At 40.3% G+C, this 17,574-nt stretch overlaps 1 protein-coding gene across 1 annotated transcript in view; it reads right to left on the reverse strand.

Moving 5' to 3' along the window:
* TOP1 (DNA topoisomerase I) overlaps window positions 1-17,556 on the reverse strand; it is a 57,725-nt gene extending 40,169 nt beyond the window's left edge. Inside the window, exons 1-2 of the mRNA XM_087959368.1 lie at window positions 17,385-17,556; window positions 16,529-16,553 (exon numbers count right to left, since the gene is read on the reverse strand). Of these exons, the coding sequence (XP_087815494.1) occupies window positions 16,529-16,553; window positions 17,385-17,417 (58 nt within the window). The 5' untranslated portion in view covers window positions 17,418-17,556. The remainder of the gene's footprint in view (window positions 1-16,528; window positions 16,554-17,384) is intronic.
* Window positions 17,557-17,574: the final 18 nt, after the last annotated feature.

A 17,574-nucleotide genomic window follows, 5' to 3' on the forward strand; every position in this document is an offset into this window, starting at 1 on the left:
TTAACCATTAACAATAACTTTATCTCCAAGAAAAATTCTCCCATTGTAATGGATACAAAGGGCTTGCTTAGATAAGACTGCTAGTCCATTCCATAAGAATCACATCCAGACAGATCAGACATCTCCTTTTGCTATGTGTAAGCTCACGGTGAAATGTTATCAGGGAGCAGGATGAAGCAACTCTAAGATTAAGATATAGTATAACTTAACCAGAATTTGGTATCTTAATTCATTCTATTAAAACAGATATGTTACAGTCAAAACATGTCATATCTGGAATAAAACATTTTGTACGCATAATGCACAATAGTGCCTTGACCCTACTGTAATACAAAAAAAACCAAAAACATTCCTTGCATATGTTTTCAGTAAGTACTGCAGACTTTCAAATCTTTTCATGTACTCTGGAATTCATTAGTCAGAATTACATGTATTTATTCTTAACAAAGAACATTTTGAAAGATTGTAATAGTACTGATTCCAAAAACTGGTATCAAATCAATGTTCCCCTTTCCACTCCAAGCATTCAGTGAAAGAAACAGCTCTCAATACAGTAATTTTAAAAAATACTAATTTACATAACGAGGACATATGCATAGGATTGAGTATACACATCTTCAAGGATGCATTTCAGCACTTAATACAGTTTATATCTGAGTGAACTGTTTTTGCCAAGTTATGCTTTCATTCTGTCAAATCAATGGAACTGTATGTGCAGTAGAATAGTATTATTACTCTTTTTCAAATATATTCTATGTAGTTTTTTTATTTTCCTAATGTTTTATATAAAGCTATCAGCATATTAATTCCCAATAGTAGTAGTTTTCAAATCGATTTAAGTAACAGTTATGTAAATTATTTTCTGGCTAAAATTATAAAAAGGGGAAAAGTTTAACAAAAATTGGCAGACTTCTTGTTAAGAATTATGCTTTAGCTGAACTAACATTCTCATTAAAATAAGGATAATTTTGGATGCCAACAACCCAGTAATCTGCCAAGCTTTATTAGCAGTTATTTTAAAATAAAATTAAACAGAAAAAATATTGTGAATCATGTTGCACATTCATTGTAATTTTCACATTTTGCATTGACAATGCACTAAGAAAATGAATGAAATCCAGAGAGTTATCAAATAAACTTCATTGGCAATCTTTACTCTTACACTGGCAATCTTTACTCTTACACAACCACATAAATGTATATGTGTATTTGTTGAACCAAAGACACACCTTGAAACTGGGAGACATATGTTTTAAACTGCAATTTAAACATGAAGTTCTCATTTAATAGATGGAAGGCAATCCCATTTCTGGAATAAATCCAGTTCAGGATACTGAGATTTATGTTCAGATAGTTCCTCATATCAGTGTTCTCAAAATGTTCTATTTGATCTACAGATGTGCTTAAGAAATTGACTATTTCAATGTCACGAAGCATAAATGGGAGACACATTACACCATCATTTGCTGGCTAATTTAAGATTTCATGAAATCATAAGACACCAGGACAACTTTCATCTTTTGAAAAAACTTTTTTTTTATAAATGTTTTAGCTTGGGATATTACAACATATTACAACAAATGCCAAACTTGTGAAAGGTTGAGGTGAATACATTTTTAAAATTTGTTTTGTGATCTCCATCTACTCAGAAATCATGTAATGAATGTTACACGAACATAATACTACTGCAACTTCCCTGAAGAACATCCAAATCACCCCATTATATTTATTTTCGCAGCAGAGCAGCACAGAAAGAGGAAATACAAGGAAATATATCTGGATTGCTGAAGCAACAAGGGTGATGCTTTGTTAACTCCTCTAAATATAAGAAAGGATTCTTGTCCTGAGCACAAACATTTCCACAACACTAGTTGGAGTAGAAAGTGGACAGCAATAAGCATCTCCACATAATGTCCTAATTAGTCTACTATGCATCATTGTGTTGTGGCAGGTGACAGATTTGTGTGCAAAAACATATTAACAGAAATATAAATTCGCAAGAAATTTTTTAGTCAAGATAAAAAAAATATTTTTTTCTTCCAGTAATGCCAGTGTTCCCTTAAGAGGAAAATAAATTTTATCTTACATCTGACAGTTGCACTTCACAGTGATTTTTAGAACCTTATCCTTAATAAGCCCTAAATATATGTCTAAATCAAAGGAAATATTTAATGTTTATCCTATTTTGGACCAAATGGGAAACAATGTCATTGTTAACTTACAATTATATCAATATATATGTTCGTTGTTTGTAAAAATAATAAGGGGGGGATATAAATAAATAAATATCAATAGGTTCCTTACTTATATCACACTGCTTGGAAATATTTTTTGTACATTACCCTTTTCCAGAACTTCCTTCAACTTGTTATTTTTGCATAGTTTTGCATAAACTGCTTGCTTCAAGACAAACCTCAACTCTGCCACAAAATTAAGGTCAGGGCTTTAACATTTCCTCAGTTTGTTGTGAATGGGCGTTGGTAGAGGTTACCGTGAACGTCCTTTCTATCTATGCTGCGAGAGAGCCCAAGATGGGTTGACTCGTTCCTATGACGTCATAGCTGAGTCTGTACTAAGATATAAAAGCCAGCCCCCGGGAGAGACCCCAGCTTTGGCGAAGATACTTGACAGACTGAAAGGTGTCTCTGAAAGCCCAAAATAAATACAGAAATATGTCTTACCCTCTCCAGACGAATAAAGGGAAGGGCTGGGCTCTCTCGCAGCATAGATAGAAAGGGCGTTCACGGTAACTTCTACCAACGCCCATTCTCCTCCATGCTGCATCGAGAGCCAAAGCTTGCATGTCCATAGGCGGGTCCTCGTCTGGCTCATCACACCGACTGTGGAACCACTCGTTGAAGCACCCGTCTGCCGAAGGCTGCAGTCACCAAGGCAAAAGCATCCAGACGGTAGTGTCTGATGAAAGGAGACGGGGATGTCCACGTGGCCGCACGACAAATCTCCTCCAAGGATGCTTGGGTCGCCCAGGCAGCAGAAGTGGCCGCACTTCTGGTAGAGTGCACCGTCAGACCTCGGGGAACTGGAAGGGCCACAGCTTTGTAGGCCTGCTCAATGCAAGACCTGACCCACCTGCTAATAATAGAAGAAGAGGCCTTGTGCCCCAAGTGAGAAGGGAAAAAGGAAACAAGCATGGCTTCCGACTTCCTGAAGGAGGAAGTGCACTTAATGTATATTCTAAGAGCCCTTCTTATGTCTAGCATGTGCCACTGCCACTCTAAGTCATGGTGCGGGAGAGGACAGAAGTCAGGCAAAACAATGTCCTGGGACCTGTGAAACCAGGTGTTAACCTTTGGAATAAATGAGGGGTCCAGACGAAGAACAACCCTATCATCGTGAAAGGAACAAAGGTCCTGTCTGATGGAAAGAGCAGCAAGCTCGGAAACCCTCCTGACAGAAGTGATCGCAACAAGGAAGATTACGTTCAGTCAGGAAACGGAGAGACGCTGTTCTAAGGGGTTCAAAGGGGGGCTTTGTAAGGGCATTAAGAACCAAATGAAGGTCCCAGGAAGGATACCTGTGAACCACCGGAGGGTGCAGGTTGGAAGCTCCTTTCAAAAACCTCCTGACTGAAGAGTGATGGGATAAGGAAGGAAGCGAACCCCATGAAAGGACTAAGGAGAGGGCCGCAACCTGCCTGCGTAAGGTGTTCGGGGCCAAACCTTTCTCCAGCCCATGCTGAAGGAAGCTGCTGCTCAAGTGCCACACGGTCAGCTTGAACCACTGGGGCTCTGGGTGGAGCAGGGCCCCCTGGTGAAGGGAGATTAGATGGGCAGGGATCCTCCAAGGAGAAGCCACCGATAGGTTGACCAGGTCCGCAAACCAGGGCCTCCTTGCCCAATAGGGTGCCATGAGGAGCTCTGCACGTTCCTCCAACCTGTTCCGAATTACTGCCGGAATGATGGGAAGCGGGGGAAAGGCGTAGAGGAGACCCTTGTGCCATCTGCACCAAAGAGCATTGGTCTCCTCTGCTCCCTGGCAAGGAAACCTGGTGAAGAATCTGGTGACTTGGGCGTTTTGAGGAGTGGAGAAAAGATCCACCTCCGGTGTTCCGAATCTGAGGGAAAGATCCCTGAATAGGAAGAATGGACCATTCTGCCTGGTCGACTAGGCTCCTGCTGAGCCAATCGGCCTGGGAGTTGCCGACCCCAGAGATGTGGTCCGCCAAGATCGATAACAGGTGTTTCTCTGCCCATAACCCCAACCGTAGAGCCTCTCTCATGAGGGCTTTGGACCTCGTCCCCCCTTGCCGGTTGACATGAGCCTTTGCGGCCATGTTGTCCGTAAGGACAAGAACATGAGAGCCGGTCACTGATTGCCTGAAATGCTTGAGAGCCAGAAAAATGGCTCTGAGATCTAGCCAATTTAAGGGAAGGGTCTGTTCGGATCTGGACCAAACGCCCTGAGCTATCTGGCCCTGCATATGGGAACCCCAACCCAGAAGGCTGGCATCGGTGGTTATCACTAGCCTGTCTGGGTCCCTGAACAGGAGTCCCCTCCAGATAGATGGGGAATGCCACCAATTGAGAGATCTCCGGATTTATGGCGGGAATGAGACCTTGATGGATGAGTGGCTGGTTCCTGCTTGTTGGTAGGGAAGCAGGAACCACTGGAGGGCTCAGGAGTGGAGCTGAGCCCACGGGACGATGCCAATACAGGAAACCATCTCCCCCAGAAGTTTGGACAGCAGCGACAGGGGACAATTTGATATTGCTGGATCTGGCTGATGATCTCTGCAAGGCTCTTTCCACGAGCTGGGGACAGGAAAACCTGGCACGACATGGTATCGATGACTGCTCCCAAGTGTTGCAATTTGGTTGTAGGAGAGAGCTGGCTCTTTTTGGTGTTGATGGAAAATCCGTGGCTCTGGAGACATGAAGGGTAATTTGCAGATCCCAATGGGTCGCAAGGATGGAAGAGGAAAGAATCAAAATGTTGTCCAAGTAGCATTGGATCCTCACTGGAATAGAACGCAGAGATGCCACCAATGCTGCCAGAACCTTTGTGAAGCCCCTTGGAGCCGATGAGAGGCCGAAGTGAAGTGCACGATACTGGTAATGGGTATTCTGATAACAGAAACAGAGAATCTGGCGATGATGAGGCCAAATTGGGATGTGGAGGTAAACCTCAGTGAGATCAATGGAAAAGAGGAGGTCGCCCTCCCAAACGCTCTCTAAAATAGAATGCAGAGTCTGCATTTTAAATCGCCTGTATTTTACAAATTGGTTGAGAAATTTTAGATCAAGGATGGCTCACCACCCCCGAGGCTTTGGGCACGATGAAAAGGCGAAAGTAAAGCCCACATCACCGTTGAGACAGGGGAACAGGTTGAATAGCCCTGATTTCAAGAAGTTCCTGAATGGCCTGATTCATGAGGGCTTGCCTGGAAATGTCCCGAGACACAGGACAGATCAAAACATTTCTGGGGGGTGGGGTTAGGAAGTCCAATTGTAACCCTGACCTAATAGTGCTGAGCACCCAGGCATCCGTCGTTGACTCCTCCCATTTGGAGGCAAAGAAGGCTAGGTGGAGAACGAGGGATTACTTAGAGCGACGGAAGGAACGACCCCCCCCCGAAAGGGCCGTTTACCAGTAGAAGGTTGTTGCCTGCCAGATGTTTCCGCCCGTTGGTCTTGGCGTTGGGAGTATGGCCTGTGAGAGCGGGGGAAGCGAGATGAGGTCTCCACTCGGAAGGCAGGAGGGCGATAAGGAGCAGGGCGATAGTCGGTTTTCTTCCCAGAGGAAGAGAGAATTTTACGTTTATCTCTGATTTTGATGAGATAAGGTTCCAGAGCATCGCCAAAAAGCTTATCGCCTGCGAATGGAACTGAAGCCAGCTTCCATTTTCGGCGTGACTCCGCCTGCCAATTTCGGAGCCATAAAAGTCTTCTTGCTGCTACAGAAGATGCCATGGCCTTGGATGCAAATTTGGCGGAATTGAGAGTGGCATCCGCAGTGAATTCCGCCACTGCAATAATCTTATTAAGGTCTTGGTGAGACCGAAGGTCAGGAGCAGGCAATCTATTCTGGAGTTGGCGCAGCCACTGTATGGATGCCCTGGTGAAGAAGGATGCTGCTGTTGAAGCCTGAACAGCCCAAGCAGCAGCCTGGTGATTGCGCTTGAGGGTCTGTTCGGAATGTTTTTCATCCGGTTTGAGGATACCTTCTGGCTCCGTGGGAGTGCCAGAAGATGAGAACGAGGCCAGAACCAGAATGTCAACAGAAGGCACTGCCAGGGCATTGTCCAGAGCTGCGCTGACATTGTAGAAATGCTTATACAGAGAAGATAGGCAAGGACCTGCCGAAGGAGAAGTGCACTGTTCCTTGACCATGTCCAGGAACAAAATGGGAGAAGGCAAAACCTCTGCATGCACTACAGGCTTGGAGAAGAGCGAATCCCCTTGGCTAGAGGGATTTCCTTGTGACTCGGGAGCCACTTCCTCTGGCGACAGCTTGGCAGTGACCAAGGCCTTGCTGAGTAAAGGTCTGAAGAGAGTAGGTTTGAAGACCAATGCAGAGGATGTCTGCTCTGGGCGAGAATCCTCTTCCTCTGAAAGATTTTGGTCAAAAATCTCTTCACACTCTGAATGAGAAGAGTAACTGTGTTCAGATGGTGAAGGCCTTCCTTCCTCATCAACCTCCTCCCATTCTGGTAGAGAAGAATGGACACTGAGATGCTGAGGCCTGTGTAAATCAGGATGATGAGGCAAGGAACTTATAGATTGAGAAGGGAGAAGGGCCTGAACCCTTTCCAGAGGTTGAAGAATTTGCTTGAAGCCTTCAGCCAATCCCTGCCTAATGGCTGATGAGACTACATCTTGGATATCCCTTGGTCTATGCTCAAAGGTAGAGGCAGAAGGCCGAAGGCCCGCTGCTGTGGGAGTGAAGGTGGCTTCAGGCCTAGATTGAGGAGAAGTTCAAGGCCTGGAGGGAGGGGGAGGAGCATAGGGCACAGAAGCCTGTTGGAAATAAGGCCCAGATCTGCTTAAATCCTGAGGATTGGACTGTACAGCAAGAGCCTCAGGAGACCAGGATGGAGGATGGAAAGGCTCATAGATAACTTCTCCTCCCCTGGGAGGGCTTGGTTGGGGCCCACGAGTATCACCTGAAACCTGCTGTAGTTGCACTCCCTTCTGTTGAACTGCCTCTCTAGAGCTGCATGTCTGCGCTTCTCTGCCCTCAATTCAGCCTGAGTTGCCTTCTTAAGGGCTAGAGCCTTAGCTTTGATTTTAGCAGCCACCTCCCTCTGGACTGATTGGGTGCGTTGCCTACGTCTTTTTCTCCTATTGGGCTTAAGAGACTGTTCCACTGGGGAGGAAGCTCTGCCTGAGCCTTATCTTGCTCCATTTGTAAAATAAAGGCTCTTGCGTTGGAAAGAAGCTGTTTAGAAATTTTTCTATTAAGCCCCTTAGGGTATAAATGGCTCCCGGGCTTACAGAATGGCCGCTCACCTCGTGGTGGAAGGCTTGAATCTAAGATGGCTGCTGACTACAGGAAAACAGGCTCCAAGATTGAAGAATCGCTCCTTAGGCTATACAGAGCACCGAGCGAAGTCAGCAAGGGAAAAACACAGCAACCAGCTACACGATCAGCTGGCTGGAGCTCTTATCAGTTTTCCAATCGTGTTTACGATCGCTCCAAACTGCAGGAGTGGGGGAGGTCTGCAGACGCTGCCCAGCTTGCCTGCACAGAGCTCTGTGACGCTGCTCCCAACGTTGCAAGGCTCTCCTGAAAGAGTAGCAGCCCAGATCCCTGGGAGCTGCTTGAAGAGAGGAAAAAAGTACTGAAGATCGCTGGTGATTGCTATCTAATAGAACGCTTTCGGAGACACAGCTACTGACTGAAAGGAGCTGAATCAAAAGCTGGGGTCTCTCCCGGGGGCTGGCTTTTATATCTTAGTACAGACTCAGCTATGACATCATAGGAAGGAATCAACCCATCCTGGGCTCTCGATGCAGCATGGAGGAGAATTTACTTGTATTTATGATCACTGTCATGTTGCAGCTCATGGACAGGTACCCTGACATTCTGAAGGAAATGTTGGTACAATCCATTATTTTGTAAATGATTGTGAGCTGTCCAGGTCCTGAGGCTGCAAAGCAGCCTGAAACCATTATGCTTCTACCATTATACTTCATGGTTGGGATATGGCTCTTTTGTTGAAATGTAGTGTTCTGTTTTCAAAACAGTTCCACTTCATTGCATCTGTCCAAAAGAACAGACTGTTCCATCAGCACGTGGAACATCCAGTTAGTCTGTCCTGAGATGGGAAGCGGTATGCTTTTTGGACAGCAGGAGTTTCCCCTTTCCTAACTTCCCAGGCACATCACCTCAGTGGTTTCCTTCAAGAACATTAATGTCAGACAATGCTGCAGATCCTTTGTCATCAGACCAGGATTTTTTGTGGCTTCCCAGAATATTATACATTGTGCTGTTGGAATTATTTTTGATGGATATCTTCTCTGGGAATAAGAAACAATGGTGCTGCATTTTCTCAATTTCTTCATCATCTGTGGATGTTGGAGGGCTAATCTTTTTGGAGCAATTTCATAAATTTTTCCAGTCTTGCAAGTCCTTTTTCTGATTACCACTATCATGCGATAGGCGTATTATTCACGTCTACAAATCTGTATCATCAACAGCAGACTCTAATGGTGTGCATATTTTTAACTGGCATCAGCCACTCAAATTCACACCTTATTAACATCTCATTGAGTAACATCTGACTCAACTTACCTACTTAACAGGACTGATTATCCTAGGGCTTCATCACCCATTTCCAACAAAGCCTTTGGATTAATATGTTCAGTAAAAACATTGATTTTGTTACTGGAATTTAGATGCTTCTCAATTCATTAAGGTTCTGAGCAGCTTACAAAAAATAAAATAGAATTAAAAGAAGTAATAACCAAATTCAAAAACTGTGATATTCAACTTCATAGCTACTGACACACTGAGGAAAACAATTCTAGCAATAAATTGCCCTAGCTATTGCTAAGAGGAAACCTACTCTAGCAATAGACTCTAAAGGCTTTTAGAACTACAAGGTCTTGATGACTTTCCTAAGGGCCAACAGAATTGGTGCTGATCTCACCCTGTGTATAATACTTTATCTATCATGGCACAATATACTGTGTGTGTGTTTTTTAAAGACATATTTTTCTACTAACAGGGCATAGACAAAAGTCTGATCACATTGTGGTCACAATGCTAGAAAATTATGGATAATTCTAAAAGGTTCAGAAAATTTCTCTCCACATCAGGAGGCCACAAATTACAGCTTGCTGTCACCTACAAAACCATAGCTTCTTTTCAAGGATGGATTAGCAATCTGAAATCATGCTGGGTTTGGAGTATTTCAAGAATCCACTATGCCTATAAAGATAAGTCTTTGCTATTTCTTTGTGAAAAATTAGAGTCCAGAAAAGGAAAGGAAAACACGTACATGTATAAACAGTAGACAAGTCAGATATATCAAAAAATAGTGGCCAAATCAGGTGAATTTATTCATAAACAAAACTTAGCCCAGGTGCAGAGAAATTTAAAAAGAAACATTCTAAAACATGCAAAGAAACTCTTTGAATAAGCCTAGAAAATTTCTATTATGGTTTCCAAGATTTTGTTTTATTCTGGCACAGAAGTTAAAAATACTGAGCTAGAAACCAGGAGACTATGAGTTCTAGTTCTGCTTTAAATATGGAAGCCAGTTGGGTAACTTTGGCTCAATTACTCTTCTCTTTCAGCTTTAGGAAGAAGGAAACGGCAAACTACTTTTGAAAATGCTGTCAAGAAAACTGCATGAACTTGTCCTGACAGTAGTCAGGAGTAAAGGCTGAGGGAAGGAGCAATATATAAACAATAAATTGTAATGAAATCTGTGTAGATTTTTTGATCACGATGGGTGACTGGACATTTCTGAAACACTTTGAAAGGAATTACACTATGACACTGGTTAGCAAAATTAAAAAAAAACAGTAATCATATTAAAATAAGGTAAGCTTAGAGTGAAAATAATCTTATTATACTGAACACATTTTTTTCTATTTTGTCCACACATGGTCCTAATTTTCATTTCCTCCTGTGAAATAAGGTTTGAAAATCTAGTAATATGCTGTTGCATACCAGTCATTATGCTAACTAGGAACAGAAATGTTCTCTTCTTGAAAAGTATGAAAAGTTTACTTTGAACATGAATTCAATGTTTGTTTCAGCAAATTAACATGACAAATCAATATTATTTGATGTCATTAGAAGCAAACTGTTTTCTAGAATAATTATATTTATCAATAACATTTCAGTTGCTGTTAATTGGTTCATAAAGAAATATCACCGTTGGCAGTGTAAGATGCATAGTTTCTTATACAACAACCTACATTACTGTAAAGGGTTAGAATATATTATCAACAGGGTGGATCTAAAATGGGATGAGAAACCCAGCAGAAATTTTCAAAAGCAGCACTTGCACATGCTATTTGATACATGTGGCTTTGTTAAATCCAAGGCTCTTTAAACTTATGCTTGAAATACTAGGCAAGGGGCATCTTAAACTCCTAATGCAGTACCTATTATATATTTGGGGTATTTTTTATCCAAGCAGAGTCTGCAATATTGACAATGACAGGATAAAGAATCAAAAATACACAATTTTAAATCATGAAACCTTCATACAGGTTCTTGACTTACAACTGTAATGGAGTCTGTCCATTATGGCTGTGAATCGTGATGTTCATAAAGCAGCTAGTCGCATGACGAACCTTAACCAACACAATTTTATGATTTTGCAATGGCCATTAAGCAAATCAGCACAGTCATTAAGTGAATCTATAGTTGTTAAGGAAACCCATTGTTCACTATGAGGTGTTTTTGCTGAACATCAGAAGTGAACAATAATTTTCAGTAGAAATGTTATAAATTGTATCATAAGACTGAAGGATGCTGCAAACCAGAGGAGGAGGCATCCATCATAACTTCAAATAGTCACTAAGTGACTGGTCCTAAATAAAGGACTGTATTTATTTTTAAAGACAGAATATTCCTATTGTACTAGTCAGATATAGGAGAAATAGCAAAAAGTGAGGACAGAATTAAAAGAGGAATAAGCCTAGAATTCCCACATAGCCACAAGTAGAGTAAGTCCAACCCCTCCCCTTGAATTCAGTTGGCCCTTATCTAACTCCAAACAGGTGCTGACTATTAGTTGAGAAAATTCCTGAGCTTAGTTTTTTAGCAATAAATCATTTTAATTAGATCTTCATGTGTGGCCCTAGTCTTTTGACCTGACACCAGAGTTATTAATAAACAAGCCAATTTAGCTAATGAGCTCAACCATAGAGCACTTTCAGTATTTTGACTCAATCAGATAATAAATTTAAGATTATTTGCATTGAAATGTGAAGAACTGAGATAAAACCCTTCGCAGCCTGCTAAATGTCACATACAATCTTAGCTAAAAAGCCATATAAAAGGACACTACAGAGGCTATGCCTATAGAGGACAAAGCAAAACTGAAGCATATATCATTTGATTTGGTGCACCAGGTTTTCACATGCCTTGTTTTAAAAAGAATGATTTAGGAAATTGCAAGCAAATTCATTTCCTAACAACACTAAACATAGATATTCCTGTTTGAATATTTGAATACAAATTAATTCAAGTGATCTATACAATCTGTAATATCCTTACACTATATATCACTATTTACAAATGAATAGTTTAGCTATCTTATTAAACATCACTAAGATTAATATCTTTTATATGTAAGGCCTTTCTTTACTTAGGTCTCCTACATATATTGAGTAATACAGTGCTATAGTAATAATTTTCTAGACAATAAAATGCTGTACATTTACAAATAGGACATGTGCAGCAATATTTTCCTTAAGTTTACCTGCAATTTGCATTGCTTCTGATTCTAGAATTACTTTATCATCTTGAGTAGTAACATTGACAGTCAATCTAGTCCCTCTTTAAAGCTGTCAAAATTGCTGACCTCCACAACACTTACTAAGAAATGGATCCTGCTTATAATTAGAACTTATGTCCAAGTAAATGGTTCAAATTATATTGCATATATATACTTCAGTGAGAGGTGCTTACAAATATGAACTTCCAAAAAGTTGGAGGTTTAGACAATTCCTTCAAACTTCAGAAAATAATGTACTGGTATTATTCAGATAATATTTTGTAAAACCAGATCGTACTCAATAACATTTATTGAGAATGCATTGCAAGTTAGCTGAAATTTATTATTCTCTTAAGAAACACAAAAAGTCTTACGCACCGCAAAAAAAGTTACTGAAAGAATCAGGGTGCCTCTTAGCAGCTCCAAATCTTTATTTGTAAAATGAAAAAAATAGCCATGTTTTGCAAACAATGCAGATATTGAAGGGCAACAGGAATTCAAACACATACACTCTTGTTAGTTGAGGAAAAAACTCTTGCTGAAATAGATTTCAAAAATTTTCCTTGGCTTGACATGGAAATTCATGTTGCAAAAGAGTAATTTCCATGGAACTATTGAAATACATGTAACAACCATCTCTACATTACAACAGGGGTCATTTACTTCTAAATGCTCACCATGTAATTATTTTAAAATCCTAACATTATTTAGGTTTAGTCTCGAAACAATTATATCCTGAAAGAAGATATAAATCCTGGAATCAAATGGTCTACCATAACTGGATAACGTTTTCAGGTTTTCCAATAGATAATAAAGATGTAATCATTAGAATAAAATACTGAATGAAAAGCCAATTAAAAACTGAATGATATGCAGTTTTAAGTTGCAATGGATCTATTTTAATAGTCATAACCTACTTATTCTGGGGATTGGTAAAGTTTCAGAAGACTGGAAGAGAGTAAATGTCGTCACCTCATTGTTAAAAAGAGAAAGGAAGACAACCTGGGAAGCCACAGACATAGAATTGTCAGTCTGACATCTACATTGGAGTAAATCTTATTGTTAGCATTAACAAGATCCAGAGTTTGCCTGACATATAGTTAATCTATTATTTGATAGAGTAGGTAGGTCAAGGGAATGCTGCAGACAAAGTATACCTGGACCTCAGCAAAACCTTCAAAAGGCTTGCTTAAATTCTCCTTTACAAAATAGAAAAATAAGGATAGAAGATGATACTATTGGATGATTCAATACTCAAAGGCACCGATTCATCTTGAGAGAACTATTCAATAGAATGCCACATGGCCCCTGTCCTGCTGGTGAACATTTTTAATCAGTATTTTGGATGAGGGAAGTTGTTTGCAGATGACACAATAGGTAGCATTAATATTTTGATGAAAGAGGAAATTCAAAAAGGTGTAAACAGGCTTGAGCTAGTTGAAATAAATCAGATGGATTTCAAAAAAGGAGAAATGTAACATCCTGCATCTGTGGAATAGGCCGCAAAACAAAGTTAGGAGTCCTTCAAATAGAGGCTGCATTGTCATCTGTCAGAAATGTTCTATGCGTCCTGCACTGAGCAGCAGACTGAACTAGTTGACCTCTAATCTTTTGAATTCTACGGTTCTACAACATGAGCAGATGGTTAAAGTGCTTTCAGAACTGCACTCTGACAGAATATAGTCAAGGCATCTATGAGCTAACAATACTTTGTATGCAGTTAAACATGTATATTAGCTTTCAAAATGGCAATGCTGGTTGTGAATATACATTAAATGGGGGAGGATAGATATAGGTAACTAAATTAGCAAATCTTTATTGTAAAATGGTCAAGATCTAAAAAGATTTTCCTTGGTGCTTTACTCAAATGTTTAATAAAATTTCTTAAGTGGTTGATGCAAACATGTATCTGTGAAGTGAGAAAGAATCCTTTAAACAACCAAAATAAATCTTAGATATTTATAAACATTAATATTAATGATTAAGAGTATACAGAAGTAAGAATCTTAAGTTAAAAAACAGAACATCCAATAAAAATCACATAAATTGCATTTTAGGAAACTACTTGAATACTGACAATCTCACTAAGATATTGCCAGCCAAAGTTATATCAGTTGGAATCTTTAAAATCACTTTGTTTCTGACGCTAGTATAAATAAGAGTTTAATTTTATTTGCAGAGAACACTGCAAATACCAGTCTAATTCCCTGGGTATTTCCCATCAACAACAAAAAAATTCTAGTATACTTCTACTTAGCTTATAAAATCTGAAACTATGTATATAAGGTGGCACATTACAGTATATCAATTGAGCATTCATCACATGAATACAGATACTGTAATTGCATATGAATAGCTAATATATGTTGAAAAATGGGGAATGCTGTTTTAATCAGTAGCTATTTTAAAATAAATGTAACTAAGGAGACAATAGCTTGGCAATTTTGAGTTTTAAAAACATTTTGCAATTTTAGAACTGAAGAAACTATCATCAGAGAAAATAGAGAAATTGAAAAGTCCATAAACATGCTAGTGGTGAAAATTAAACTAATTTAAAACTACTCATTAATAGGTTTTTGTCAGCATAAAATTGTATCAGCTTATAATTAGTAAAATAAAAAAATATGTAACATCTTGGCACATATAAGTCAAATAAGAAGGTAAAAATAACTTTTAGGTAAAGCACCTGGGCACATTAAATTGGATATTGAAAACACTAACAGCAGTAGGCAATTATAGATGAGAAATCAGGAGCAATATATAATATAGCACACATATAGTATATACTATAGATTAGTAGAAAAGAACATGAAAGCAAATTTTGACTTAGTGGCAAGGTCACTGAGGACATGAGTATTGCCAGTTTTATTACTTGAACATTGAAACCTGTGGCTCTATTAATTACTACAATGATAAAACTGTTGAGGGGAAAGATTGGGTCTATAATAGTAAGAAAAACAATATGTATCCTTTCTGCTTGAAACAACCAATAAACTAGAAACACCTCCAAAAACAAGATATACATGGTTAGATGTCATTTCTATGTTGAGATAAAAGAGCTAATATGGCAATTATGTGCCTGAACAAAACACGAATTAGATCCCCCAATATTTTTTAAATTAAGCCAGAAACTGAAAGACTCAACATACTTTCAATTAAATTATTCCATTAAAAAAAGGATAGCCAGAGCACTGGAAACACTTTCAAGTCAAATTTTAAACATATGTATTTGTATGTAATTCATGTGTGGGATTATCTTCCCTTTAACAATTGCAAAAAATAACCTCCATGCTTAAATTCAAGCAGTTCTATGAACTTCATTTTGGGATCAAATATATTCTTTTAAAATTAAGTACATCTGTATAAAGGAAGAAACCTATCTGCATACCTTAATATACTGTTCTTGTATCAGAACATCTTACACAACAGCAGAAATGTAGGTGACAGAGTCCACTAGTAACTAATGTTTAAAGTATGCTACCTAGAAGATGGCAATGTTTTATGAAAGCAAAATACCCAGTACCATACAGCACCTGAAAGCTGCATTCTAAGGAAAAATCACATTTTTAAAAGGTGGAGCAAACCATCTTGGCATTTTTGACAGATATGCCATTCCAACTTTGTGTCTCATTTTCTTCTTTCAAAGGGGTTGGGAAAGCTTGCTATCCAAAGTGACAAAGCCTTTCATAAGATAATGACTTCCTCCACCCATTCACATACCATACAGAGTTGTTGTTTTTTTAAAAAAATACACAATATATTTATTCTTCTTCTACTGAAGACAAAGAATATCGTGCATCAACTATTTAACTTTACCAAAGTGATGTGGGATACTATTCTGAAACCACCCACTGAGTTTTATTCAGGGATATTAACACAGAAACCCCACCCAATCAGTTTCTGCATTTAGATCTTAAATAGGTTCCTTACTTAAAAAGATAGAAAATCTGTTCAACAGCAACATGTTGCAACCACCTTTTGTTATAGGGGGAATGGAAGGAAGCGGAATGGACTGAAAGAAACAGACCCGGGGGAGAAGGAACTGAGGAGGAGATATGAATAAAAAAAGACAACCAAACGACAAAGTGCTGCTTTTAAAATGAAAACCCAAACCAAGCGATGTTTCCCCCCTTTCAGGAAGGGTAGGTTAAACATGGTTATTGATTATTTCGTGTGGTTTTTTTTTTTTTTTTTTTTACTGCGGAAGGCTCCTTGTAGGCAGCTCGAGGGAGGAGGAGAAGGAGAAAGACACACACAGGGAAGAGAGAGAAAAAGAAAATGGCGCAGAGACTAAGTCCCGACCGTCGACAAGGCGACTTTCTGGGGCGAATAGAGGCCCAGGAGAGATTTTTACAAAACAAAGGAAGACTGATCCGGGGTCTCAATTGTCCTCACTACGGAGAAACTATGTCAAAAAGGCCGAGGGTTTTAAGATTTCGGAGAATTAGGAACCTCGATGGGAACAATGGGGCCGATGAGCGAGGAGACGGGACTTAGTCTCTGGGACGCCATGTCTGTCCTTAGCAATGAGAAGGAGAAAAAGACAGCGGGGGCAGGAAAAAAACAACCCCGATCCCACTTTTATAAGGTTAGGGAAAAGGCACTCACCATTCGCTCGGAAACCTGGATCAATCTATTATTGAAAAGGAAAAACGGGAAAAATACGTTTTAAAAGGCATCCCAGGACCAAGGAATGGTTTTCACACAGAAACTACGTGCATTTTTAAACAAGGTAGTCTGGGTAAGGGGAAGAAATCATCCCTAAGGACAAAGTACATCGATACCACGACAAAAAAGAGAGAGACCGAATTGCGATTTTTACCACCACCTCCCTTCCCCCACGCCCCCCCACCGAAGTTTTGCCCTCCAGTTTTAATTGCCTTCCTCCTCGTGCGTAGCTCTCAATTCCCAGGTTTCCTCAGACCTCCTAACCTTCCCCCCCCCACCAACCCTCTTTTGAGTCGTTCTCTCTCCCCCCCCATGTCCGAGAAACGGAGGGAAGAAATCGGCAAAGACAGATAACTGGCCACCTTCAGGACCCTTTTAGGGAATGGTAGCCAGTTTAATCGGGGCTTATTGGAAAAATACGCAACTTAAAGGGAACTCCGGAGGGGGGAAGAGGAGAGGCTCGGAATATGATTAAGGGCCCATGGACACAGCCATGGAAACGGGGACTTCCCCCCCCCCTCCAAAAAAAGAAACCTCTGTCGAAAACCTGGGAGTAGGATCCCCGTCCCCCCAAGTACCTAGCAAGATTGTACCCGGCCTGAAAATATTAACATTAAAGTATTATCAGTCTTTCTGATGAACGGCTAAAATTATGGGCATAAATTTTTCTTCTTCACCACCATCAGAAACCCTCCACTTTTTCCCTCAAAAGGGGATCGGAGAAAGGCCTCAACGTCCACAGCCTTTTCTTTCTTCCCATTAACTGCTAGAAAAACGAGAGCCCCCCCGCCCTTACCTGGAAGTCGTTATGCAGCTGATCCCCACTCATGCCTTTACCACGATCGTAGGCAAGAAAAACCCGGGAGAGGCAAGGACGTGAAGCCAAAGGGAAACCACAGCTCCCTAAACAGCCCAGTCGGTTGTGTAACAGACTAAGTCCTCATTTCCATCCACTGCGCAGGCGCCGCGACTTTTAAACGGTGGGG

The sequence above is a fragment of the Notechis scutatus genome, chromosome 3 (genome assembly GCF_049901735.1).
Source record: "Notechis scutatus isolate UNSWTSFEM ecotype Mainland chromosome 3, rNotScu1.2, whole genome shotgun sequence".
Lineage (NCBI taxonomy): Eukaryota > Metazoa > Chordata > Lepidosauria > Squamata > Elapidae > Notechis > Notechis scutatus.